The 23,593-nt window shown below is 42.0% G+C and overlaps 1 protein-coding gene across 1 annotated transcript in view; it reads left to right on the top strand.

Annotated features, from left to right (window-relative positions):
- ADAM7 (ADAM metallopeptidase domain 7) overlaps nt 1-13,634 on the top strand; it is a gene marked incomplete at both ends in the record, with an annotated part of 59,661 nt that extends 46,027 nt beyond the window's left edge. The window contains 5 exons of the mRNA XM_081091308.1: nt 7,716-7,796; nt 8,984-9,062; nt 9,845-9,950; nt 10,342-10,441; nt 13,548-13,634. Coding sequence (XP_080947434.1) covers nt 7,716-7,796; nt 8,984-9,062; nt 9,845-9,950; nt 10,342-10,441; nt 13,548-13,634 — 453 coding nt within the window. The remainder of the gene's footprint in view (nt 1-7,715; nt 7,797-8,983; nt 9,063-9,844; nt 9,951-10,341; nt 10,442-13,547) is intronic.
- Between the last annotated feature and the right edge of the window lie 9,959 nt (nt 13,635-23,593).

Here is a 23,593-nt window from a genome sequence, read left to right as displayed (position 1 = left end):
AATATGCAAATTGACCGAACAGAGGAATGATTGGTGGAACAACTGGTCACTATGATACACACTGACCACCGGGGGGCATACGCTCAATGCAGGAGCTCCTGCACTGAGTGTCTGCCCCCTGAAAGGGAGGTGACCAGCAGCAGCGATCAAGGGGCAAGGCTGGCTGGCAAGTACCACTGCTGGTCGCCTTCCACAAACCAGCAGTCGGACATCCCCCGAGGGCACAGGCCAGGCTGAGGGACGAATTTCCTCAGGGAAGAATTTCATGCACCAAGCCTGTAGTAGATAATAAAAAGGAAAGGAAAGGAAAGAAAGGGAAGGGAAGGGAAGGGAAGGGAAGGGAAGGGAAGGGAAGGGAAGGGAAGGGAAGGGAAGGGAAAGGGAGGAGAGAGGAGGGGAGAGGAGAGGAGAGGAGAGGAGAGGAGAGGAGAGGAGAGGAGAGGAGAGGAGAAGAGAAGAGAAGAGAAGAGAAGAGAAGAGAAGAGAAGAGAAGAGAAGAGAAGAACAGAGTGGAGAGGGAAGGAGAGAGGAGAGGGAAGAAAAGGGGATTAGTCTGTACTCTGACACAAAGGAATTGCTGTAAAATTCTCTGTAGTTCTTCCTTTATTAAACATACAAAAGTGGACAAATTAAAATAAGTATCTCACTATTTCTCTCTAGTTGAGACTTAACTCCATGGGTTGTAAGGCAATGTTCCCCAGTGTTCAATCATGTATAGTCATGTATTACGCAACAACGTTTGGGTCAACAATGGACTGTATATACAATGGTGATCCCATGAGATTATAATGGAACTGAATTTTCTGTAAGAAATGAAAGGACAGATGTTCAGAAGATGTCTTTTTCTCTGATGGAAGAAATATCTGCAGGGTGTGGCAATAGATTGCCTCTCACTGACAGCACCTCAATTTTGAGGGCAGAGATCACATCCCAGCCTGTCACCACTGACTTCCTTTGGCACAGAGGGGCTTGTTCCCCCAGCACTGCACATTTAGAGGGTACTATAGCCCTCCAGGTAGCTTGATTTTTTTCAGAGCACACTGCTCTAAATTCTCTGTGGAGAACATAAGATCCTGTACAAGGACACAGGTCCACAGACAGTAACTTACAGTAATAATTATTTTTTTCTTGAAATGTGATTTTTCCCCATTTTTAAATTTTTTATTTTATTTTCTATTAGTTTCAGGTGTACAGCATGGTGGTTAGATAATCATATATACTTTGCAAAGTGTGCCCCCGATATTGCCAGTACTCAACTGGCGCTATACATAGTTATTATAATATTATTGCCTACTAGAGGCCTGGTGCATGAATTTATGCATGAGTGGGGTCCCTAGGCCTGGCCGGAAATCAGGGCTGATTGAGGCCATCTCGCCTTGTCTGGGTCTGGGGTGCAGGTGAACCAGATTCAGGGCTGTCAGGACCCCAGAAACAAGCTAACCAACAGCTGATTCTGCAAAGAATTGGGCTCCCTCTTTCCTCCTGCCTGGGTCCGGGGTGTGGGTGAACCAGATTCGGGGCTGTCAGGACCCCAGCAGCAAGGTCTGGGTCAGTGCACATCTTAGCTACCTGCCGGTCATTCAGTCGTTCCGGTCATTCTAGTTGTTTGGTAATAACGGTTGCTTAGGCTTATATATATATACTAGGGGCCCGGTGCACGAAATTCGTGCACTGGGTGTGTGTGGGGGGGGCAGTGTCCCTCAGCCCAGCCTGCCCCCTCTCACATACTGGGAGCCCTCAGGCGTTGACCCCCATCACCCTCCAATTGCAGGATCGGCCCCTTGCCCAGGCCTGACGCCTCTGACAGAGGTGTCAGGCCTGGGCAGGGGACCCTCATTTCCCCCCATCACTGGTTCTGCCCCCAGCCCAGGCCTGATGCCTCTGGCCCAGGCGTCAGGCCTGGGCAGGGGACCCCCAGACCCCTCCGATTGCTGGCTCTGCACCTTGCCCAGACCTGATGCCTCAGCCAGAGGCGTAGACCCCCATCACCCTCTGATCACCTGATCGGCCCCTTGCCCAGGCCTGACGCCTCTGACAGAGGTGTCAGGCCTGGGCATGGGATCCCCATCTCCCCCCCTATCACTGGCTCTGGCCCCCACCCAGGCCTGAGGCCTCTGGCCCAGGAATCATGCCTGGGCAGGGGACCCCCTTCTCCCTCTGATCGCTTGCTCCACCCCCTGCCCAAGCCTGACGCCTCTGACCCAGGCTTCAGGCCTGGGCAAGGGGACCATCATATCCCCCCAATCCCCAGCTCCGCCCCCCACCCAGGCCTGATGCCTCAGCCAGAGGAGTTGACCCTCATCACCCTCCGATCACCAATCACCAGATCGGCCCCTTGACCAGGCCTGAGGCCTCCGGCAGAGGTGTCAGGCCTGGGCAGGGGACCCCCAGCTTCCCGTGGTTGCAGGCTCCGCCCCTGCCCAGGCCTAATGCCTCTGGCTGAGGCGTCCAGCTCGGGCAGTGGGGACCCGCAGCTGCAGCGGCCCCGTGATCATGGGCTCTGCTTTAGGCTCAGGCAAGGGACCCCTAGCTCCCGGGACTGCCAGCTTCAACCGTGTCCAGCTCCCATTGCTGGCTCCACCCCTACTTCCTGCTATCACTGGCCAGGGCAGCAAAGGCGCCTGATTCTCAGATCATGGCTGGGGGGCAGGGCAAAGGCGGCCCCAGGGCCGCCTTTGCCCTGCCCCCCAGCTCTTAGCTCCCCCCTGGGTTTCCGATCACTGTCAGTGGCAGGGGGCTTCTTCCTGCTTTCCCTTTCGCCTCCCTGCATTGTGCCTACATATGCAAATTAACCTCCATCTTGTTGGCAGTTAACTGCCAATCTTAGTTGGCAGTTAACTTCCAATCTTAGTTGGCAGTTAACTGCCAATCATAGTTGGCAGTTAACTGCCAATCATAGTTAGCAGTTAATTTGCATATAGCCCTGATTAGCCAATGAAAAGGGTATCGTCGTACGCCAATTACCATTTTTCTCTTTTATTAGTGTAGATAGATATTCCCTGTCCTGTACTTTACAGCCTCATGACAGAGTACTGTAACTGCCAATCTGCACTTATCAATCTCTTCCCCTTTTAACAACTATTAAGTGCCATTGCCACTTTAGTAAAAACTTTCTGTGATAGCCTGTCCCTGTACTGTGGAAATATTTTCAGGTTGTAATGACGGAAAGTATAGATAAGTTTTACTGTATGCATTAATTTAATGACAAACAGAGACCTTTGTGACAGGTAGGGTCAATAGAACAACAACAAAAAAATTTCCAAAGTCAAAATATTGGGTCCTCAGTTCTACACCCTCTCTATGTTAAACACCCTCTTTTCTTATGAATATTACAAAGTTCAAAAATCTGACCACTGCTCCAACATCCAATAGACAAAACTGTATTGCCATACTTATCCTTTATGTTCCTTTGTCTCTTCATCTCAGTTTCTTATTCCTAGTTATCCATATCCTCAGATCACCTTTCACTCCATCCTGCCAGTCACTATTATGGTGATCTATGCTTTTCCCAGTCAGTTTCCCCTCAATCTTTCCCACCAATCCAGCCCACTTCCCTGTTCATGGAGCAGCACTGACCATTTCAATGTTCTCTTTCCAACACTGTTGGAAGGAAGCAGGAGGGATTGTGAGACTGTTTATAAGGTCTACAGTAGTGTGCGGCAATGTCCTAGGCCTTCACCTTCACTCACCACTCACTTTCTGGCCAGAACACCTTCCAGTCCTGCAAACTCCATTCATGGTAAGTGCCCTCTTCAGGCTTATCATATTTTATCTTTTATATAATACTTTTCTACCTTTTCTGTGTTTAGATACACAAATAGTTAGCATTGTGTCATAATTGTCTACAGTATGCTGTACATACAGGCTTGTAGCATAAGAGCAACAAGCTACATCATGCAGCCTAGCTGTATAGTAGGCTATACCATCTAGGTTTGCATAAATGCACTCTATGATATTTGCACAACGACACAATCACCTAATGACACATTTGTCAGTACATATCTCTATCAAGTGACATATGACTGTATATTAAAAATCTGTTCCATAAGTATAAGCAAAGAGGACAAACAACAACAGGCATAAAATAATTGAATAGTGGAGACCAGTCTGAAGAATCAGAGATTACAGTCCCCTAAGAAACATATATATACTAAAGGCCCAGTGCACAAAAATTTGTGCACTCGGGTGGGTCCCTCAGCCCGGCAGTCTGTGCCCTCTTGCAGTCTGGGACCCCTCGGGGGATGTCCACCTGCTGGCTTAGGCCCACTACCCGGGGGATTGGACCTAAGCTGGCAGTCAGACATCCCTCTGGCAGCCCAGGAGCCCTTGGGGGATGTCCACTTGCCTGCCGGGAGCAGGTCTAAGCTGCAGTCAGACATCCTTAGCACTGCTGAAGAGGCGGGAGAGGCTCCCGCCATCATTGCTGTGCTGGCAGCCATCAGTCTGGCTTGTGGCTGAGCAGAGCTCCCCCTGTGGGAGTGCACTGACCACCAGGGGGCAGCTCCTGCATTGAGCATCTGCCCCCTGGTGGTCAGTGTGTGTCATAGTGACCAGTCATTCCCAGTGGTTCTGCTGTTAGGGTCAATTTGCATATTACCCTTTTATTATATAGGATACAGACCTGGTTCACGGGTGGGGGCCAGCTGGTTTGCCCTGAAGGGTGTCCCAGATCAGGGTAGGGATCCCGCTGGGGTGCCTGGCCAGCCTGGGTGAGGGGCTGAGGGCCATTTTCAGGCTGGCCACACCCCCTTCAGGGTGGGGGTCCCCACTGAGGTGCCTGGCCAGCCTGGGTGAGGGGCTGATGGCTGTTTGTGGGCTGTCCAAGCCCCACAGTGGGGATCCTCACCCATGGGGGTATGGGGGTATGGCCAGCCTGGGTGAGGGGCTGAGGGCCATTTTCAGGCTGGCCACACCCCCTTCAGGTTGGGGGTCCCCACTGAGGTGCCTGGCCAGCCTGGGTGAGGGGCTGATGGCTGTTTGTGGGCTGTCCAAGCCCCACAGTGGGGATCCTCACCCATGGGGGTATGGCCAGCCTGGGTGAGGGGCTGAGGGCTGTTTTCAGGCTGGCCACAGCCCCTTCAGGGTGGGGGGTCCCACTGGGGTGCCTGGCCAGCCTGGGTGAGGGGCTGAGGCCATTTTCAAGTGGGCCACACCCCTTCAGAGTGGGGGTCCTCACTGGGGTGCCTGACCAGCCTGGATGAGCGGCTGATGGCTGTTTGCAGTCTGGTCAAGAACCCCAGTGGGGACCCTCACTCCATTTGGGTTTGGCCAGCCTAGGTGAGGGGCTGATGGCTGTTTGCAGGCTGGCCAAGCCCCCCAGTGGGGACCCTCACCCCATGGGGGTGTGGCCAGCCTGGGTGAGGGGCTGAGGGCTGTTTTCAGGCTGCCCACATCCCCTTCATTGTGGGGGTCCCTGTTGGGGTGCCTGGCCAGCCTGGGTGACAGGCTGATGACTGTTTTCAGGCTGGCCACAGCTGCAGGCTGGAAGCAGGTATCTGGGATTTATTTATCTTCTATAATTGAAACTTTGTAGCCTTGAGCGGAGCTCAGGGCTAACAGGGCAGGCAGAAAGCTTGGCATCCTCCATTGCTGGGGGCAACCCAAGCATCCTGCTCACTCCAGCTCCATGGACACCGCCATTTTAGTTGGTTTAATTTGCATATTCACTCCTGATTGGCTTGTAGGCTTGGCTTGTGGGCGTGGCTTGTGGGTGTAGCAGAGGTATGGTCAATTTGTATGTTTCTCTTTTATTAGATTAGATTAAAAAAAGAGGATAATTCTTTGAAAAAAGTTAAATTTATACTTAATACAATTTAAAAGAATATTAAATCCTAAAATGTTATAATTTGCAATTAATAAGCACAGTCTTCAAAGTACAAAACAAATCATGGTCACTAGTTTATTTGTAATTTGAACAGCAAACCATCAAATATGTACTATGTAAAAATAGTAAATTAGAAGCTTAACTTCTTAACACAGAAAAGTTAGATAAAGAAATTTTTAAAAATAGCTCTAGTTGGTTTGGTTCAGTGGTTAGAACATTGGCCCATGGACCAAAAGGTTGCAGGTTCGATTTTGGTCAAGGGCATGTACCTGGGTTGTAGGCTCAATTCCTGGCCTTAGTCCAGGGACATGTAAGAGGCAACCAATCGATGTGTCTCTCACATCCATGTTTATCTCTCTCTGTCTCTCCCCCTCTCTTCCACTCTCTTTGAAAAAAAGAAATCCTCCATTGAGGATTAACAAAAAAATAAAAAATAAATGAAAACAAGAAATGTAGTTCTAAGAAATATAATCCAGATCTAATAGAGATATCTAGAAATTCTTAGATAAATAAAACATAATAGAAGTAAAATATAATTCCTTGAGCTGAGGAATGCATAAAATAAAAACTCAGTACCAGGAACAATTCATAGAAAGAGAGGACATTTATACTTACCTTCACACAATGAAGTCAACAAAAATGAAAATAAACTATCTGAAAAAGAAATTAAGAAAACTCTCCCACTTACAATATCATTAAAAACAATAAAATACTTTAAAATATTTTTAACCAAGGAGGTGAAATCTATACACTGAAAAATGTGACTTTGATGAAAAAAAAAATTGAAGTCACAAATAAATTGAAAGATATTCTGTGTCCATAAATTGGAAGAATTAATGCTATTATAATAACATACTACCCAAAATGATCTGCAGGTTCCATGCAATTCCTACCAAAACCCCAATAGTATTCTCTACAGAAATAGGAAAAAACAATTCTAAAATTTGTATGAACCACAAAGATTCAAAATAAGCAAAGCAATTTTGAGTAAAGAACAAAACTAGAAGCATATTATCCCAAACTATGTAGTAATTTACACAACATGGTGGTGGCATAAAAATGGACATCTAGACCGATGGAACAGAATAGAGCTGAGAAACAAATCTGTGCATATCCAGCCAACTAACCTTTGACAAAGGCACCAAGTACATACAATGGGGAAAGTACAGTCTCTTTAATAAATGATGTTGTGAATAACAGATATTCACATGCAGAAGGATGAAATTGGACACTTATGTTAGGATATGAGCAAAGATTAACTCAAAATGAATTAAACACATAAATGTCAGGGATGAAACACCATAACACCTGGAGAAAAACATAGAGGAAAGTTAACTGACATGGTCTTGGCGATGATTTTCTGGATATGACCCCAAAAACACATGCAGATTAATGTTTGAAGAATTAATGACACAGACATTTTAATAATTAAAAAGTTTGTGTACAACAATATTTGAATGCACAGTACATTATTTTCTAACTAGAGGCCCAGTACACGAAATTCATGCATGGGTATGATCCCTAGGTCTGGCCAGCGATCAGAGCTGATCAGATTCCCCACCTCCCCACCCCACCTCCCCGCCTCCTCCTTCCCTTGCTCCCTCAGTGACCTGCCACCACTCCTGGTCACCCGCCATATTCCGCGCCACCCCCTGGTGATAGTGCATGTCATAGTGAGCAATCGAACTCTTGGTCTCCCGGTCTCCCACTCGAACTCCCAAAGGGACACTTTGCATATTAGCCTTTTATATATATATATATAGATGCCCATCAAATCTTTACAGAAAATTTCATATTATACAGAATATTCTACCTGTGATTATTTATAATAGAAAAAAATATGTAAATTCTAAGAATAAGTAATTCCAATGTATCTTGGTTTTATTTCTAGGTGTGCATCAATGGTGAATGTGTGAATTTTGAGAAGTTCTACAATTCAACTAATTGCTCCTTTCAGTGCAATGAAAATGCTGTAAGATTTGACTCCTTTTTAAAGTAATGTCTTACCAGACATTTATTGACATAGGACTTATTCCTGGGCCTGTGTGTGTGTGTGTGTGTGTGTGTGTGTGTGTGTGTGTGTGTGAGTGTGTATACTCATGCACATGTTTGTATAGTGATTTTGAAATCAAGTGTACATTTGGGAACTGTTTTTCACATATAATAAATAAAATTGATCCAAAGAGCCAAACCAGATATTACATATACATATTGCCAATATTGCAAGTATTTGTTTTATTATTAGACTGGTAATTTAGAAACCCAGTACTTAAGCACATAAAATGTCTTTGAGCTGAGGAATGCATAAAATGAAAACTCAGTACCAGGCAGAATTCATAGAAAGAGATGGACACCTACAGTTTAATGTTGGATCCATCATAATATCACTTATATTTAAATTACATCATGCCAACATTTGCCTAAAGCTTTTGAAAAAAACAACAAATCATTATATATTTTTTTTACTCAATACTATTCAATAATAGCAGTGCCTAGCAGTCATGTTTGTGGGTAACATCTTTCCTAAGCCCAATTAATCAGTAACATTTATATAGAGAGTTGTATATATACCAGGTACTCTTTAAAGTAATACATATATACACATATATGTGTAAAATTTTAAAACTTCATAACAACTGAAAAGGTGAGTCCCATTCCTAAGCCTACTTTTACGAATGGAGGACAAGTTAAACTTGGTTTTTGTGAACGGAAAAGTTGATATTTAAACACAGAAAGAGTGTATGTTCTTAACTATTACACGATGAACTAAACATAGTTCCCTCACTTTTATCCCACATTACTATAACCTCGTTATTATTAAGCCTAGTTAGAGTCTGTTCCTTGGCTGTGATATATTCAACTTTAGCAAGGGCTGTTCCTTTAATACAATTGATGCCTTCTGGAAAGATAACTCAAGCCATCTTGTTAATCTGGTTTTAAGCTTTTGGAATCATTCTCTTGCTCAAACATCTTCTTCAAGGGTGGCTGATTCTTGTATTTTGTTTGCTTATTTCTTTTAAAAATTGATTTTAGTATACAGTTTAATTAATCAGTAAAAGTGTGTGTGTGATGTAGAACTAGCTAGCATTAAACTAAGTGAAGTGCAAAACACAGCTTATGCCAGTAATTTGATAAAATTATGATTGACTGTTCTTTTAGGTGGATGGCAGTGAGGTCCAGTGCCAATGTGAGGAAGAAGAGATAATTGTGGAATGGGAAGAATCCTTAAATGTTACCAGTGAGCATCCTAGAATATACTATCCTGCATATATCAAAAGCCTAGCCAGTGAAAAAGCTTTTTTCTTAATTTCTGAGTCTACTACATATATGTTGTGTTTCTGCATGTATTTGTATGGTCTTTTTTCACATGTTTAAATACTCACATTTGAATGTACTCCCATTGCTTTTTAGAATTAATGTATCTTCTTCTAAATTTGCATTAGGTCTTCTAAGAGCCCATTACCCAAAAAGGCTTTTTCTATAATCTGTTAATAACTGAAAATCAAAACTTTTCTGCTGATTGTGGTTCCCTTAAACATAAGGAGTGTTCATTGCTAACATAGATGGTAATTTGTATAATATTATGGCCTTTTCCTTTAAAATTTAAAAATTGTGGGGAGGGAAAATCAAAGTATTTTAAGGAATAGAGACTGGTTTGTAACAGCTCAGTTAAATGTTAATATTCTACTGTCCTAAAGTTTAAATCTGGGTCGAAGCTCATGGTTGTTTGTTTATTGTTGTTTCCTTTTTTTAAATTTCTTTATTGATTAAGGTATTAATATGTGTCCTTATCCCCCCATTACTCCCCAACCCCTCCCCCCACTCATGTCCCACCCCACTGTTGTCTGTGTCCATTGGTTAGGCTTATATGCATGCATACAAGCCCTTTGGTTGATCTCTCCACCTTACCCCTACCCTCCCCTACCTTCCCTCTGAGGTTTGACGGTCTGATCGATGTTTCTCTGTCTTTGGATCTGTTTTTGTTCATCAGTTTATGTTGTTCATTATTTACCATTCCAGATATCTCCATCCTGGTTGTAGTCCTTGTCCTGGGTATCATCGGTATTGGGGGAATCGCATTTTTAATTCGCTACCTAAACTGTATTAAATTGAAGCAAGTTCAGAGGTATGTCTGTCTTCCCTATGTGTTGAAGAAGACAATTACTGAGAATATATTGACTTTGTGTCCATAGAGAGGTACTTGATGGAGGCAAAATATAGCCTCTTATTAAAGACCAAGTAAGAGAAGCCGTATATCAAGTTCTAATCCCAATGTTTATCCCAATAGTTCCCAAACTTGATGGCACATTGAAATTACAGGGTTGTTGTTTTGGTTTTTTTTTAATCCTAATTTTGATGTCTCCCTCTTATTTAATTGTTAGAGGGTGTAAGCGGAGTATCCATCTTTTAAAAAGCTCCTTCTTGGTTTAATATTAACCACTATCTTGTATCCCTTATCTTGTATCACTATCTTGTATTCCCTATTGTGTATCACTGTTCCACTTCCTTTTTCACAGCCCACCTCAAGACAGACTGGGAGTGGAGAATAAAGGATACTTCGGTGATGAGCTGCAAACCAGGGCTGAGCCAATCTTACCTGATATTCATCCCCTACACGTGAGAAAATTTCATTTGCAATAATTGATTAACTTAAAAAGTTAATTAATATATGTTTGAAGTGGAAGTAGCCCTAAATCTAAATGAGGTAGAAGATGCAGAACAGTTTAACATAATTTCATACCACCAAGCCTTCAATCTACATATGGGGAGGGAGAGAATGGCAAGACCCAGTATTGATGAGAAACAATTTAGCCAAATTAGCACACTCATGCTTTAGAGAGTAAGTCAAAAAAAGAATATTCCAGGCTTTCTAAGATCACCCGATACGTTGGTGTCTGTTTCTACCTCTATATCCTCAATATCCTCAAGATCACAGAGCAGGATGCTTCTTACTGAGAATGAGGTGCTGAAAGCACCAAGACTCTCAATTGTATGTTTCTTGTAAATTAGCAATTATCATTATGTCATCTTTATTCCTAGCTAAAAGGATGTGATTAAGATAGTGTTCAGCCTGGCTGGTGTGGTGCAGTGGTTGAGCATCAACCCATGAACCATGAGGTCACAGTTCCATTCCCGGTCAGATTTCCAGCTAGTTCCCCAGGAGGGGGCATTCAGGGGGCAGATTATGGATGAATATCTCTCATCATTGATGTTTCTCTCTCTCCCTCTCCCTTTCTCTCTCTGAAACCAATAAAAAAACACAAATGAAAAAAAAAAAAGATAGTTTTCTGTCTATACTTCCACAGAATCTGCCTATCACACAAGATGATCTAAGAAGATGCTGCACATAAAATCAGTACAGTCCTTTTCATAAGCTGGTTTTACTGGAATTTCAATAGATATACTTTTTGAATGAAAGATCTTGAGAAATATTTGGAATTCTCTTACCAAATATATTGTTGGAGAGATTCACAAGGTTTACAAGGAAAAATAGTTTCTTCACTTAACCAGAATTGTCTTCCCCATCCTATCCCATAGGAATTTACAAACCATCTTAGATTTTTCATGAATCAGGAAGATGTCATCTGCGTGTGTCTGTGCACATGTGCATGTGTCTCTATGTATAATATCTGATGCAGTTCCTGACACAACATTTATTTATTATAGAAACCTGCAAGTAGAGAGTTAAGAGGACTTGAAGATTCCAATCCACATGCCAAAATGGTAGGCTCCCAAGACAGATGGTACCTCCCCCTACCCCCTGTTTATGTTTTTCAAAGGCTAGCGTCCTTTGGTGTTCTTTACATACTCATTGACTGACTAGGAACATCCTCTGCTCCTACCAAAAGAATAGAAGAACAGGATGGTTGACATTGTTTCCTCTGATATGCTGACATTTCTAGGATAATCGAGCAGGGCATGCTTTCATTCAAGAGTTTCAGCCTGACCAAAAGAGCGAGCTAGAATTCAAGTGTCAGAGTTTCAAAATGTAATGACAAAAACAAAACTTTCTTCTCAAACTTTTTCTTGGCCAGTGTATACAAACTCATGAGCTCTCACGAAGTATTTTAAAGGACATAACAGTACTGGCAATCACAGAAAAGATATCATTTCTAGTGGTAAAGGTTTGTTTTTGTTTGTTTGTTTGTTTTTTCATGATTGGTTTATCAAAGTTTTCACTTACCAAATCGATAACTGACTATATCTGAGGCAGAACTTCACTTTTGTGTATGTTAGAAAATTTATCTCTGTGTTAGAAAATTTACCAAAATTGTGGAGGGAGACAAAATTATCAAAGGGAGACAAAATTAAGACTATTTGGCTACATTTCAGAGTCTTTGTTTTCTTTCCTTCTTTCGTCCTTTCATTGACTTTTGTTGAGTGTCTACAGCAGTGATGGCAAATCTTTTGAGCTTGGCATGTCAGCATTTTGAAAAACCCTAACTTAACTCTGGTGCCATGTCACATATAGAAATTTTTTGATATTTGCAACCATAGTAAAACAAAGACTTATATTTTTGATATTTATTTTATATATTTAAATGCCATTTAACAAAGAAAAATCAACCAAAATAATGAGTTTGCGTTTCACCTCTGACACGCGTGCCATAGGTTCTCCATCACTGGTCTACAGTGTACTGGTTTAATATGAAGCTACCCGCCACAAAGCATTCTTACAAGAAATCCTGCCCAATATACCTTTGTTGTTGGGATGGGAAAGAATGGATGTTTCTAATTGCCCTGCCTCTTCACAATGACGAACCTGTCTCATGCTGGAGTGTGAAGAGAGGCACTCCTAGTGCAAGCAAACTGGCTCCCTCTAATGAAAAACTAAATGGTTTTCTTTCTTTTGTGATAGGCTCATTCATTTTACAATAACTGCTTAATTAGCCCTGGCTAAGGAGAGCTGGGAAATGTCGATAAATGCAGTACAGCAATATCCAGAAAGATTATTGCAATTAGTAGATATGAATAAGTAACTGAAATAGTACATGCTTATAGATTTTACCAAAACAACTTATTTTTAACCATATGTTTCTATTTAGAGCTTGAAATTGGATATCCAAAATGGCTGCGCAAGTCTAGGTTGAGGCTGCTGGATGCACGATCTTCACAACCTTCCCTCCATCTTTGCTACACAAATGTTGGTAGTTTTTCAAATGTTTTTTATCCAGACAGAAAACATTGAAGAGAAACAACTTCTTTCTGTAATATTTGCCTGTAGAATTCATAACCTGTAGTGTAGACATATGCTACAAAACTTACTATAGTTTTTCAAATCCTCTTTAGCTTACTGCCAATATAAACAGTCTCCTTGCTCTGGGATTTCCCTATAAAATGTTAGGATAATTACTTTAAAAGGAATCAAAACCTTGAAGATAATAAATTACAACTCTGAGTCTAAGAAGCAAAAAACCAAACAAAAGTGTTTATATAAGGTTAGTTCCTTGGGAGTATGAAAGTACTTACCGTCATTTGAACATGACATGATTACCCCTCATTCTGGGTTAAGTGAAATTCTCTCCCACAGAAAGCCAAGAAATTCAGTGCTAATTAAAAGGTAGATGGCTGTTTTACTATTTCCTTTTAGTAAAGGAGACAGAACAGTCACCCTAATTGCAGAATAATTCCTAAAATTGTGTTGGCAGCATTGGAGGACTTGAAATGTTCCCGATTAATCCTAAATTCCTAGAATTTAATTTTTAAATTCTCAAATCTTTAGAATTCCTTAGAACCTGAAAGAGAAGTCAGAGGGTTACAAGAATTTCAGAAAATTTACTCCAGCAGAGAAGAAATGCGATTTCCATGAAGGGCTTGTGAGATCCTTGTAATGGATGGATTTGATCACGTAGCGTGTGATTTCTGTGCTGTCTCCACTCCTCCCTGTCAGTTGAGTCCAGTGGGGTTGTCCTGGGAATGATTTCAGCTATTTCCGATACCAGTGCTTCTCAGTGTGCTCTCTTGTGCTCTCTCTTGTCTTTTCGTTAGCTATTAAGGCTGCATCCAATTCTTTTTCATTCCTTAAAATAAAGTTTTCAAGTGCTAACTGCAAATTTTATGATTCCATTAAATAAATGCTGCAAATCAAGGAAGAAGGCTGGTTGTGCTTGGTGAGATTTTGTTGCTATGCTGACTGGTTGATGAGAGAAAGGAGTGGAGATCAGACAGCAGTGACTCAGCACTTTATACCTAGGCAGTTGATTAAGGATTTGTTGTTCTAATTAAAACCATCCCTTTAGAAAGAATATTGATAAATATGTACTTAAAGCAGAAGATGCTAATTTACATATTTATGTAAATTTATGAAAAAAGAGAAATTCCATATAAAATATAAAACCTCATATATGCTAGCAAACAATAATCCTCTGGTAATCAAAATGAAGGGACAGTCAGAGACTCATATTCACCTGAACAATACACATGTTGCTGAACAGTATACATTTTGATGACATCTTATTCCCCCTGTAAAAGGATAGCCTTCTGATGCTCCCTAAATCGTCCTGCCTCGTTGCTTCCTGCCTAATCACTCTAAACTTTTAACCTGCTTCCTTCTCTTCAGATAACCCCAGGGCCTTCTGGTAGCTAAGAACCTTTCCGTTTTAGGTAGTGCTCCTCGTGCTTGCCCATACTGTGTTTTCTATCCCTTACAGATGTTATCTGCACCCCTTTCAAATGTTGCCACTACCTGCTCTGTTTCATAGGGACCTTTTCCTTCTAATACTGTTTATAGCTTAGGAAGCACTTTCAACCTTCTCCCTACCAATGGTCCCCTTGGAGGCCCAATTCTGTCTCTGGTTATGGACCAGTTATGATTTCATAATCTTAATATTTCTGGCCCTTGCCACCTCCAGGGGTTTGAATTCTTTCCCTTGAACCCACAATTGCTGACAGAACTCCTACTGTGAATGGACAGACCTGCCCAACCTGCAGTGTAAGTACCTCTGTCTTCCACCTTAGACCCATGAACTTCTTGCTGCCCTGACCCATGCACAGTTTGAGAACTCTTCCTGATGCTGGTTCTGCCTACACTAAGACTGAACCTCTGACAGCCCTGGATGTGGTGTCCTAGCATCCGGCTCTCCTCTGCAGCTGGGTCAAGTGCTCTCTGCCTGGGGCAGAGGCGATTTATCTGGAACCTAATGAAGCTTGAGCTTCAGGGCCCATACACACACTGCCCCTTCCAGGACTTCTTATCTAGTTTTGCATTTACACATTGTAAGGACATTCAATGAGCTGGATTTGGGTGAGGAGGAGGATCTCAAATAATTATCAGCAAAAGTGCCTACAGAAAACAAAGTCTCAGCAACAGTGAGGAGTGGATCGGCTCAAAACAGAATGGGGGCAGGAGACCTGGGAAAAGCAGAATGGCAGGTTTGAGCAGCTATCTACACCCCCCTTGCTGACTGGAGAAAGACCTTCGTAGGGGTGAGCACTCCCCTAGCATCACAGAGAGTAAAATCACAGACAGGGGTGAAAGCTGAGTGAATTTTGACTGTGTTCCTCAACATATATGCAGATCAATGGCCAAGGGCAGAAGCTTTACCAGCTCGGGGAGTTTGAACAAAATCTTTGCTCTAATCACTGGCTACTGAGCCATGCAGATCCAGGGCAACCAATAGCAAAACAGTATGAAATATAAAAATATGAATTAAAACCCGAGCAGAGACACCAGCTGTATATTTCAGGGGGCAGAGTGGGCAAGGTTCTGCAGTTGAAGTTCAGGCAAGTCATTTAAAAGAACACTCAGAAGAAAAGGGGAAATGTCTCCCTTATGCTCCTGGCCAATTCCTGTTTGGCACTGCCTGATTCGAATTCATTTTTGCTCAAGTAAACTCTTAAAAATAAATACTCAGAAAAATAAATCACAACCTGTATTTATTACTGCATATCATCTATATGCTATTGGGTCAAGGAGTAGCAAGTATATTTTTATGTCAGTTCTGCCAGGAATACAGTGATGGTGACCTAAAACAAAACTAGCATTTCCAATAAAGCATTGATTATTATCAAATATCAACAAGCTCCGCATAGCCATTTTGCCTTTTTCTTAAAGCTACTGTCCTGATAGATGGTTGTGGAATTTTAGTGCATTGGTTGCACTAAAACTGGGTAGTGATATTCTAAAGCAGGAGTCCTCAAACTTTTTAAACAGGGAGCCAGTTCACTGTCCCTCAGACCGTTGGAGGGCCGGACTATAGTTTTAAAAAAAACTATGAACAACTTCCTATGCACACTGCACATATCTTATTTTGAAGTAAAAAAACAAAACGGGAACAAATACAATATTTGTATTTGCATGTGGCCCCGCGGGCCCGTAGTTTGAGGACCCCTGTTCTAAAGAAAGGTAAGCATTCCCTTATTAGCATGCAAATGTGTAGGACTGTCTATCAGTGAAGTTCCTACAAAGACCACTAGATGGCGGTCTAGTAAACTAAATCTGTGAGCTAGAAAATTCCATGATTTCATCCCTTTGTCAGACAACCCTAGACCTTCAGAATCATGACTTTAAATAAACTTACTAAGAAATTTGCTAAACTCCTGTTTCTCGTTACTAAAAATGTAAGTCTGGGGGGATTTTGCTGCACACCAGTTTCTTCTCTGCCAGGGTTGAGACTTGAAGTACACAAACAGGGACCATACTCCTTCCTACACAGAGGGGAGCTGGGCTGGCACCTGAAAGCTTTGAATGGAGATTTTAAACTGGACAGACAAATGTGACTCACTCGCGTTTTGAAGTCCAGTCTTCTTAAAGTTGATTTGCCAACAGCCCTAAAATGATCCCATCTTTTGAAAACTACTTTATGGGTGTCTAGTTTTGGGAGGTTTTTTTTAGTGTTTTTTATTATTATTATTTTATTTTATATTATCTGATTATCTACTTTTTTTGAAGACCAGGAAATGAACCACTGCTGCCATGGAAACCTGAAGGGCTCCCTCTTTCCCCAGGGACACATAAGGGATAGTAAATGCCAGGAAAAGCCACAGCCTGCTTGACTTATATGACTTTGTGGTGGACTGTTGATGACAGTTGATGTCTCAACAGGGAATGAGAAATATTGAATAGATTCCTGAGCTTATTGGAAGCTTCCTGATCACTTTCTAATGGAGGTCAGGCTTTTAGGGGACTCAGGAGCCGTTAGGTTAGGTAGGGAAGTGACTGTCTTGTGGCCTGGATGGAATCCATTAACATCTTTCTCCAGGAAAAGCTGCAATCGTGAGCTATTTGTAATGGATATTGATTGCTCAGAAAAGAAGATACACATAACTTTAAACATCAGGGGTCTCTAAGGATGAAAGGCATAGAAGGGAGGGGGCCTTCAGGATCACAGGAGTGCTAGTTGGGAAGCAGTCGTACCAGAGGTGACTTACAGAATCACAGATAAGTGGATTTGAAAGTCAGTGCTTCTTGCTCAGGGATAAGGGTAATTTGCTGCCAGGAGAGTAAATACAACACTTATTGGGTACACACTATTTGTCAGGCACTATTCTAAGCACCGCACATGTATTATTTTATTTAGCTTAAAACAATTCTATGAAATTAACTGCTATTATTATCCTCATATTACACTGTGAGAAAAATCAAAGTCCAATAATTTGCCAAATGAGAGAACCAATTAAGTAGTATAATCAGAATATATCCACCCAGGACGTCTAACTCCAAAGACTACTTTCAATGCCCACCATGCTGCTGGTGTAAATGTGATTTTGTTCAGGAAAAGGCACAGGCCTTCAGACTTGTGCAAGAGAAGTTAACGTATCTCACTCCCACTCTCATTTTTCATCCACCAAACTGCCCAGCCTTCTCAGCCACAGTAACAACGGTGCCCGGATTTACACAGCCAGGAAAGGGAAGGGAAGCCAGGCAGCTGTCACCTCCAGGTTAGCCAGACTCTGTCTGAGATGCTGCTGTTCATGTGGCGCTGTATTTGGAGATGCACCCGAGACTTTAATCATTTTACTGTTCTCCTGGCCACTCTCTAGGGGGTGCTAGTGACCCTGGAATTTTTTTTTGTGTGTGGGTTTTACAGCTACTTCAGGTTCTGGAAATGCTTTCTCAACAGAACAGGGCTCTGCCTGGGCGATGTATTAGCTCAGTGTAGTGTGCCTGGGGAAGCTCTCTGCTCCTGCCTCCACCATCTCTGTGCAGAGAAGGAAAACCAACAGTATTATTGACGCTTGGCAGCAGACAGTGGGTGAGGAGATAGCAGGGGTCAAGAAAGGGGCAGAGCCTTGGATGAAACCTTCTTCCTTGCTTTAACAAAATGAAGAATGCACCGGGTGAGTGGTCATTTTAACACGTAGGAAAGGGAGAGGGTCTGCGCTGCTCTTTGCTGACTCCCAGGCACCTGCTAGCCCTTCCCACCCTTCTCATGTGCTGCCCACTGCAAAGCTCTATGACAAGTGTTTTATAGGTGAGGAAGCTAAGGATGAGAGGGCCCAGACATACAGCTGTAAAAAGCAACACAGAAATACCCGTATAGGCCTCAGACCAAAGCTACAATCTCAGCTGTTACCCACTCCACTTGGGCTGGCCTAGCAGTCACCAATGGGACAGTGACATCACAGGTGATCTTTGAATGACCTTAGTTTATTCCTGGGAAAGGTGACTGATCTAGAAAGGGGCTTGCTGGCAGTGGGTGAGCTTTTTGTGGCAAAGGAGGGGACAGGGATGAGGTAGAGGAAAAGCTGAGATTGGCTTTTACGGTTTTGCTTTTGTAGAGGAGGCTTAATGGGTGCTTTCACCAACAAAAGGAAAGTTGTCATTGATTAGGAACAATCACCATCTGTCCTTTGAGACTTGCAATGAATCCCAAGGCACTGCTCTGAGACCTGCCAGCCACTCCCTCCCCTGGGGTTGGGAGCTCTGGGATCAAAAACGTTTTCCTGTTGGGCTAACTTATAATTTAAGCAGGAATCCAACTCTGCCGGTTACTGCTCTGTGACTTGGGGCAAGAGGTTCCCCTGCCAGGGCTTTGGCTTTCTTGAGTGAAGCGGACAGTTCCTTATGGGGAGAAGCCCCTATCCAGGGCCTCAGCAGTAACAGGGGCGGGGTTTGAATAGAATGTAAACGGGAAGCACATCAGGCTGGAGATGATAATGGATTACATACGAGGCATTTTTAGCTGACTCCTGTAAATAAGTATAGTGAATTACTATGATTACAGGAGCAAATTGGGAAAACTATTGAGAAACATTTTCTTTAAAATGACTTTAAAATACCTTAAATGGAATAATTTACTCAACTATTGTGCTAGACGCTGACTACCTATGGCAAGTTCTGAACAAGTAGCGCAGGGTAGAATACAAGATAGGCTCGTCAAATACTGGTTTAGAGTTAAAAGAAATGTGTTGCTTTTTTAAGGTAATGAAAGTAAAGCCCAATGAAGTTGAGTAACTAGTGAACAATAATACATGTTGATAATTCTGGAAATAGGATCCAATTCCCCTTCAATTCAATCGATTAGTGTATGAGAAGTTATAAATTAGGCTTTTTAACTCCAAGAAAAAATGTAATGGAAGGAAATGCAATCACATATAGTATGCTGTTCAGATATGATGGAAATTTAAAGCATTGTGCTAGAACTGTTTTGGAAAGTTTAGCAAACACAAGTGGTGAGGAAAAAGAGGTAAAGGAGTGATAAATCTTATATTTTTTTGGTTGAAAGACAGTAGATAATTCCTAAGGGTGACAAATGTACAAACGGCAGTATAAGTAACTTACTTAGAAATATCAAGGTTGCTGGTAGTGGAAATAACTCATGGTATTGAATATTTAGTGAATAATGAGTAGGACCAGGAATGAGAAAGATTGGGGCAGAGGCTCCTATCTTTCATTATAAGTCTTTGAATACTATTTGCTATTTTAAACTATATGTATTTTTATGAAATAAATATTTTTCAGGGGGGTAAGTCAGGTATCCAACATGATATCAGTAATCTAACTAAGAAAGTAGATTTCAGGCTTATGTAAATGGGTAAGTAACTTAGACAATTTTGTTGAAAATTTAATGCTTTTATTTTATGACTGAAACTCCCAGAGAGGCAATTTCTTGACCTTCACTATTATTTTCCCCTATTATTTCAAATCGGTTTCCCCTAGTGGAGAGTTAGGCAGAGCAGGCAGAGGTGAGTGTGTCCGGGGGTGGATTCAGCTAGCACCAAGACTGTGCCATCATCATCCCTCCATGGTGCCAGGACAATGTAAAACGAGAGACAAAATAGAAGCTGATCCAAAGGCTCATGTGCAAAGTGGGCCCATAGCACTGCAATAGAGGAAGCATCCAGAATCACCTGGAACTGGAGAGGGAGGTAATTTGAGGAGAATTGGCTGGAATAGGAGGTGGACTGGAATAGTTCCAGAGATGGGAGCCCGTGCCTGCCTCTAGGCTTGTGTGAATTCTCCATACATGTCAGCATGTGAGAATCTTTGCATTAAAGAGGAAGGGGCAGAAAAGAATGTCAGACTGTCATACAAAGGGAGGACTCAAAAATTGAACAAATATACTTGCATATACACTGACATACACACAAAGGATAAATTGCTCTCTTGTTTTGAATTTCCATGTATGATCTTTGTGAGACACTCAAATAATGAAATAGATGGAATGACGAGTCTGCAAGTGATCAGGACAAAAGCCTCCTTTGCTGCAATGCTGAAATAGCCTCACTGGCTGACAGCATCGCTAGACATCTGACTGATGACAAAATATCTGCATCTGCTTTTTGATAAGAAGTTAGCACGGAGAGCTTGTTTCTTCTGGGTGATGGGTTTCCTTACCTCTTTGCTTTAAGGAGCACTGCCAATATAGGACAATTATAATCAAGGGTTCAATAATAACATGAAGATATAAAGTGATTTACTATGTTGATTAGATGCAGTGATTAGAATATCTTGTATTACATTACAGTACTTAAAAGATGACAGTGCAATTTTTCTTTTTTCACAAGAATAATTTTTACTAGTGGATTCAGAGGATGTACACACAGAGGAGAAGCTGTCATGGTTTTTAGAAGAATAACTATGTCACGAGGAAAATTAAAAAATCCACTAAGCTAATGATGTTAATACTCGCATTCATGTGGTTAAAATCTTTCCCATTTTCACACCCCAATTTTTCAACTATGCATATGTTAAATCTATAATTTTCCCCTAGCTACTAGAGTTGCAAAGACATTTCTTTGGGCAGTTGTATTTTGGTTTGCATTATCTACACCCCTTCTCTAGATCATTCAAAACTTTTAATAAAAGCAGGCTGCCTCTGCTGGGCTCTCTCCATGTGCCCTCGGACTCAATGTCCATCCTTTTCACCCATTTTCTGCCTAAGAATGACTGCAGCAGGGAAATTTTCTTCTTCTGGTTTCCTTCCGGGTTTGTCCAAAAGGAGAGAATAGGCAAGAATTAGAGAGAGATAAATGCAGCTGGCATTTTTATTTTCTGATCCTTCCAAATAGGGCTGGAAGTTGCTGTGACTTCTATACCAAAGTGCACCCTCTCCAGCAGCAATATCTCTCTCTTTCTCTCTCTCTCTCTCCCATCCCCCCCCCCCCCCCCGTCTCTCTCTCCCCCACCCTCTCTCTTGTTCTCCCAGTAATGGCTCCCTTCATTGGTGACTTTTGACTAAGGGTGGTGCTAGCTGCTATTGATAAGTCGCAGGGTGTTTTACCATATTTTAATTCTCCTGAAACCCTACCACAACTTTTTACAAAATAAATTCTCCTCCTGCTGCTCATTTCCTGACTACTCATTAATTATCCCCATTTGAGCGTGGCATTTGCCTGGACCTTGATGGCTACAAAGTGAAAATTCTTCTTAATTTTATGCAGAGGTAGCAGAAATATTCATCCCTTTCTCTCGTTTGGTGCCATATTCAATTACAATGGCCCTAAAGTAGATCAGCCTGTAGCTGAGTAAGTTGCATCAAATCTCATGAAATTCAGTTCCTTACAATCTTAGAAAATAGGCAAAAAAATTTAAAGAATTAAGTCATTTCAAATCATTCTCTCCATCTTCTCATTATGCCTTGCTCCTATTCACAACACCTCTTCCAAGCATAAAATGTGGATACAAAGAGACATGGTTGATGGGGGTCACAAGGAGAGAAAGCTTGGCTTTCAGGAAAGTAATGTATCCAAGCAAAAACATTCTCAGTCCAATCATAAAATTTTGGGGGTATAGTTGGGGGATGTAAGAAACTCATAATCACACAGGCTGGACTAATCATAAAGCTTTTATAGACAGATGATTCCAACTTGACCTTGATAACAAGAAATGATTTGGGATCCATTAGGAGTTTAGAGAGCATTTCAGGAAAAGGTTACATTTTGGTAACGACAAAGCGGCTCAGCAGTAACAGATTGTGTGCAGTAGGTGTTTGGGAGTAAGGGAAGATGGAGTAGATAAAGTTCCTTGATAGAAGAGCTTGAAAGTTAGGTAGAAATATTAAAATTAGATATATTCATCAACAGAAAAACATTGAAGTTATATGCTAACCATGACCACCACTGGAAAGAATTCTGTTCTAGCAATTTAGTTAATTTAACAGGATTTTGGAGCTGTGATGGCACTATCCTCAGAAAGACCATGTTGGACTTTCAGGAAGATGTGGAAGCCAATAGAGGCCAAAGAAATCTATATATATAAAAGCCTAAGTGACCGGCCAACCAGCCAGTAGCTATGACACGCACTGGCCACCACGGGGCAGATGCTCAGCGCAGGAGCTGCCAAGCTGTGGTGAATTGGCAGCTGTGGTTCTCAGGTGACACACACAGAACCAGAGAGGAGGGAGCCTGATTCTGGGATGCATCACCCGAGAACCGCCCTCTTGCAATCCAGGACCTCTTGGGGGATGTTGGAGAGCCAGTTTTGGCCCGATCTCTGCAGGCCAGGCTGGGAGAACCCACCGGTGCACGAATCTATGTACCAGACCTCTAGTTCTTCCATAATGGCCATGTGGAAATCTTGAAATCTTTAGTTAAGAGAGTGCTACAGAGTTATAGTGCTTTGCTAAATCTCTGCACAATAATGGAGAGATGGCAGATAAATAGACTTTGGATTCAGTTCTGTATGTGGAGATTGAAAAGCTTTCAAAGTGTCTAGAAACTCGCCCAGAAGTTGATGCCCACAGGAAAGTTTCCCTAATTTCCATTTCTGGGAATATTAGTCAATAATAATTCTTTAGGCCCATGCTACATCTATTAGGACATACTGGTTGATTTGCAGTCTGAAAAAACCAATCATGCAGAAAAGGCCAAAGAGATTAAAATGATCAGAGTTGGATGCAAAGTCCCTTTGGCATGGAATCCAATAAGATTATAGGTCATGAAGTGATCTATGCTTTTTAATCACCTAAATGGTCTGCATATGACTTTTTCTTTTTATCTCATAGGGAAGGATAAGGAATACAAAATTAGTAGAGGGGAAATTAACGTGTTTTTGAACATTTAATAAAGGCTAAAGCCTGTGCTATGTTCTTTGAATTTTCTCATTTAATAGCAGTATTATTAAGCCAGGGTGTTTAAATAGTTTGTTCAAGATAACACAGCAAAGGGCTTCTTTTTTTAATTTAAATTCTTTATTGTTTAAAGTATTACATGAGTCTCCTTTTCCCCCTATTGACCTCTTCCCAGCCATTCCCACCCCCCAGCACATGCCTTTATCCCCCTACTGTCTGTGTCCATGGGTTATGCTTACATACATGCATACAAGTCCTTTGGTTAATATCCCCCTCCCCACTTCCCCTTCCTTCCCTCTAAGGTTGGACGGTCTGT

Source organism: Myotis nattereri (genome assembly GCF_964212035.1).
Source record: "Myotis nattereri genome assembly, chromosome: 5".
In the NCBI taxonomy this organism is placed as follows: Eukaryota; Metazoa; Chordata; class Mammalia; order Chiroptera; family Vespertilionidae; genus Myotis; species Myotis nattereri.
The sequence above is the reverse complement of the archived record's forward strand: the minus strand, read 5'-3'. Positions and strand labels throughout refer to the sequence as shown.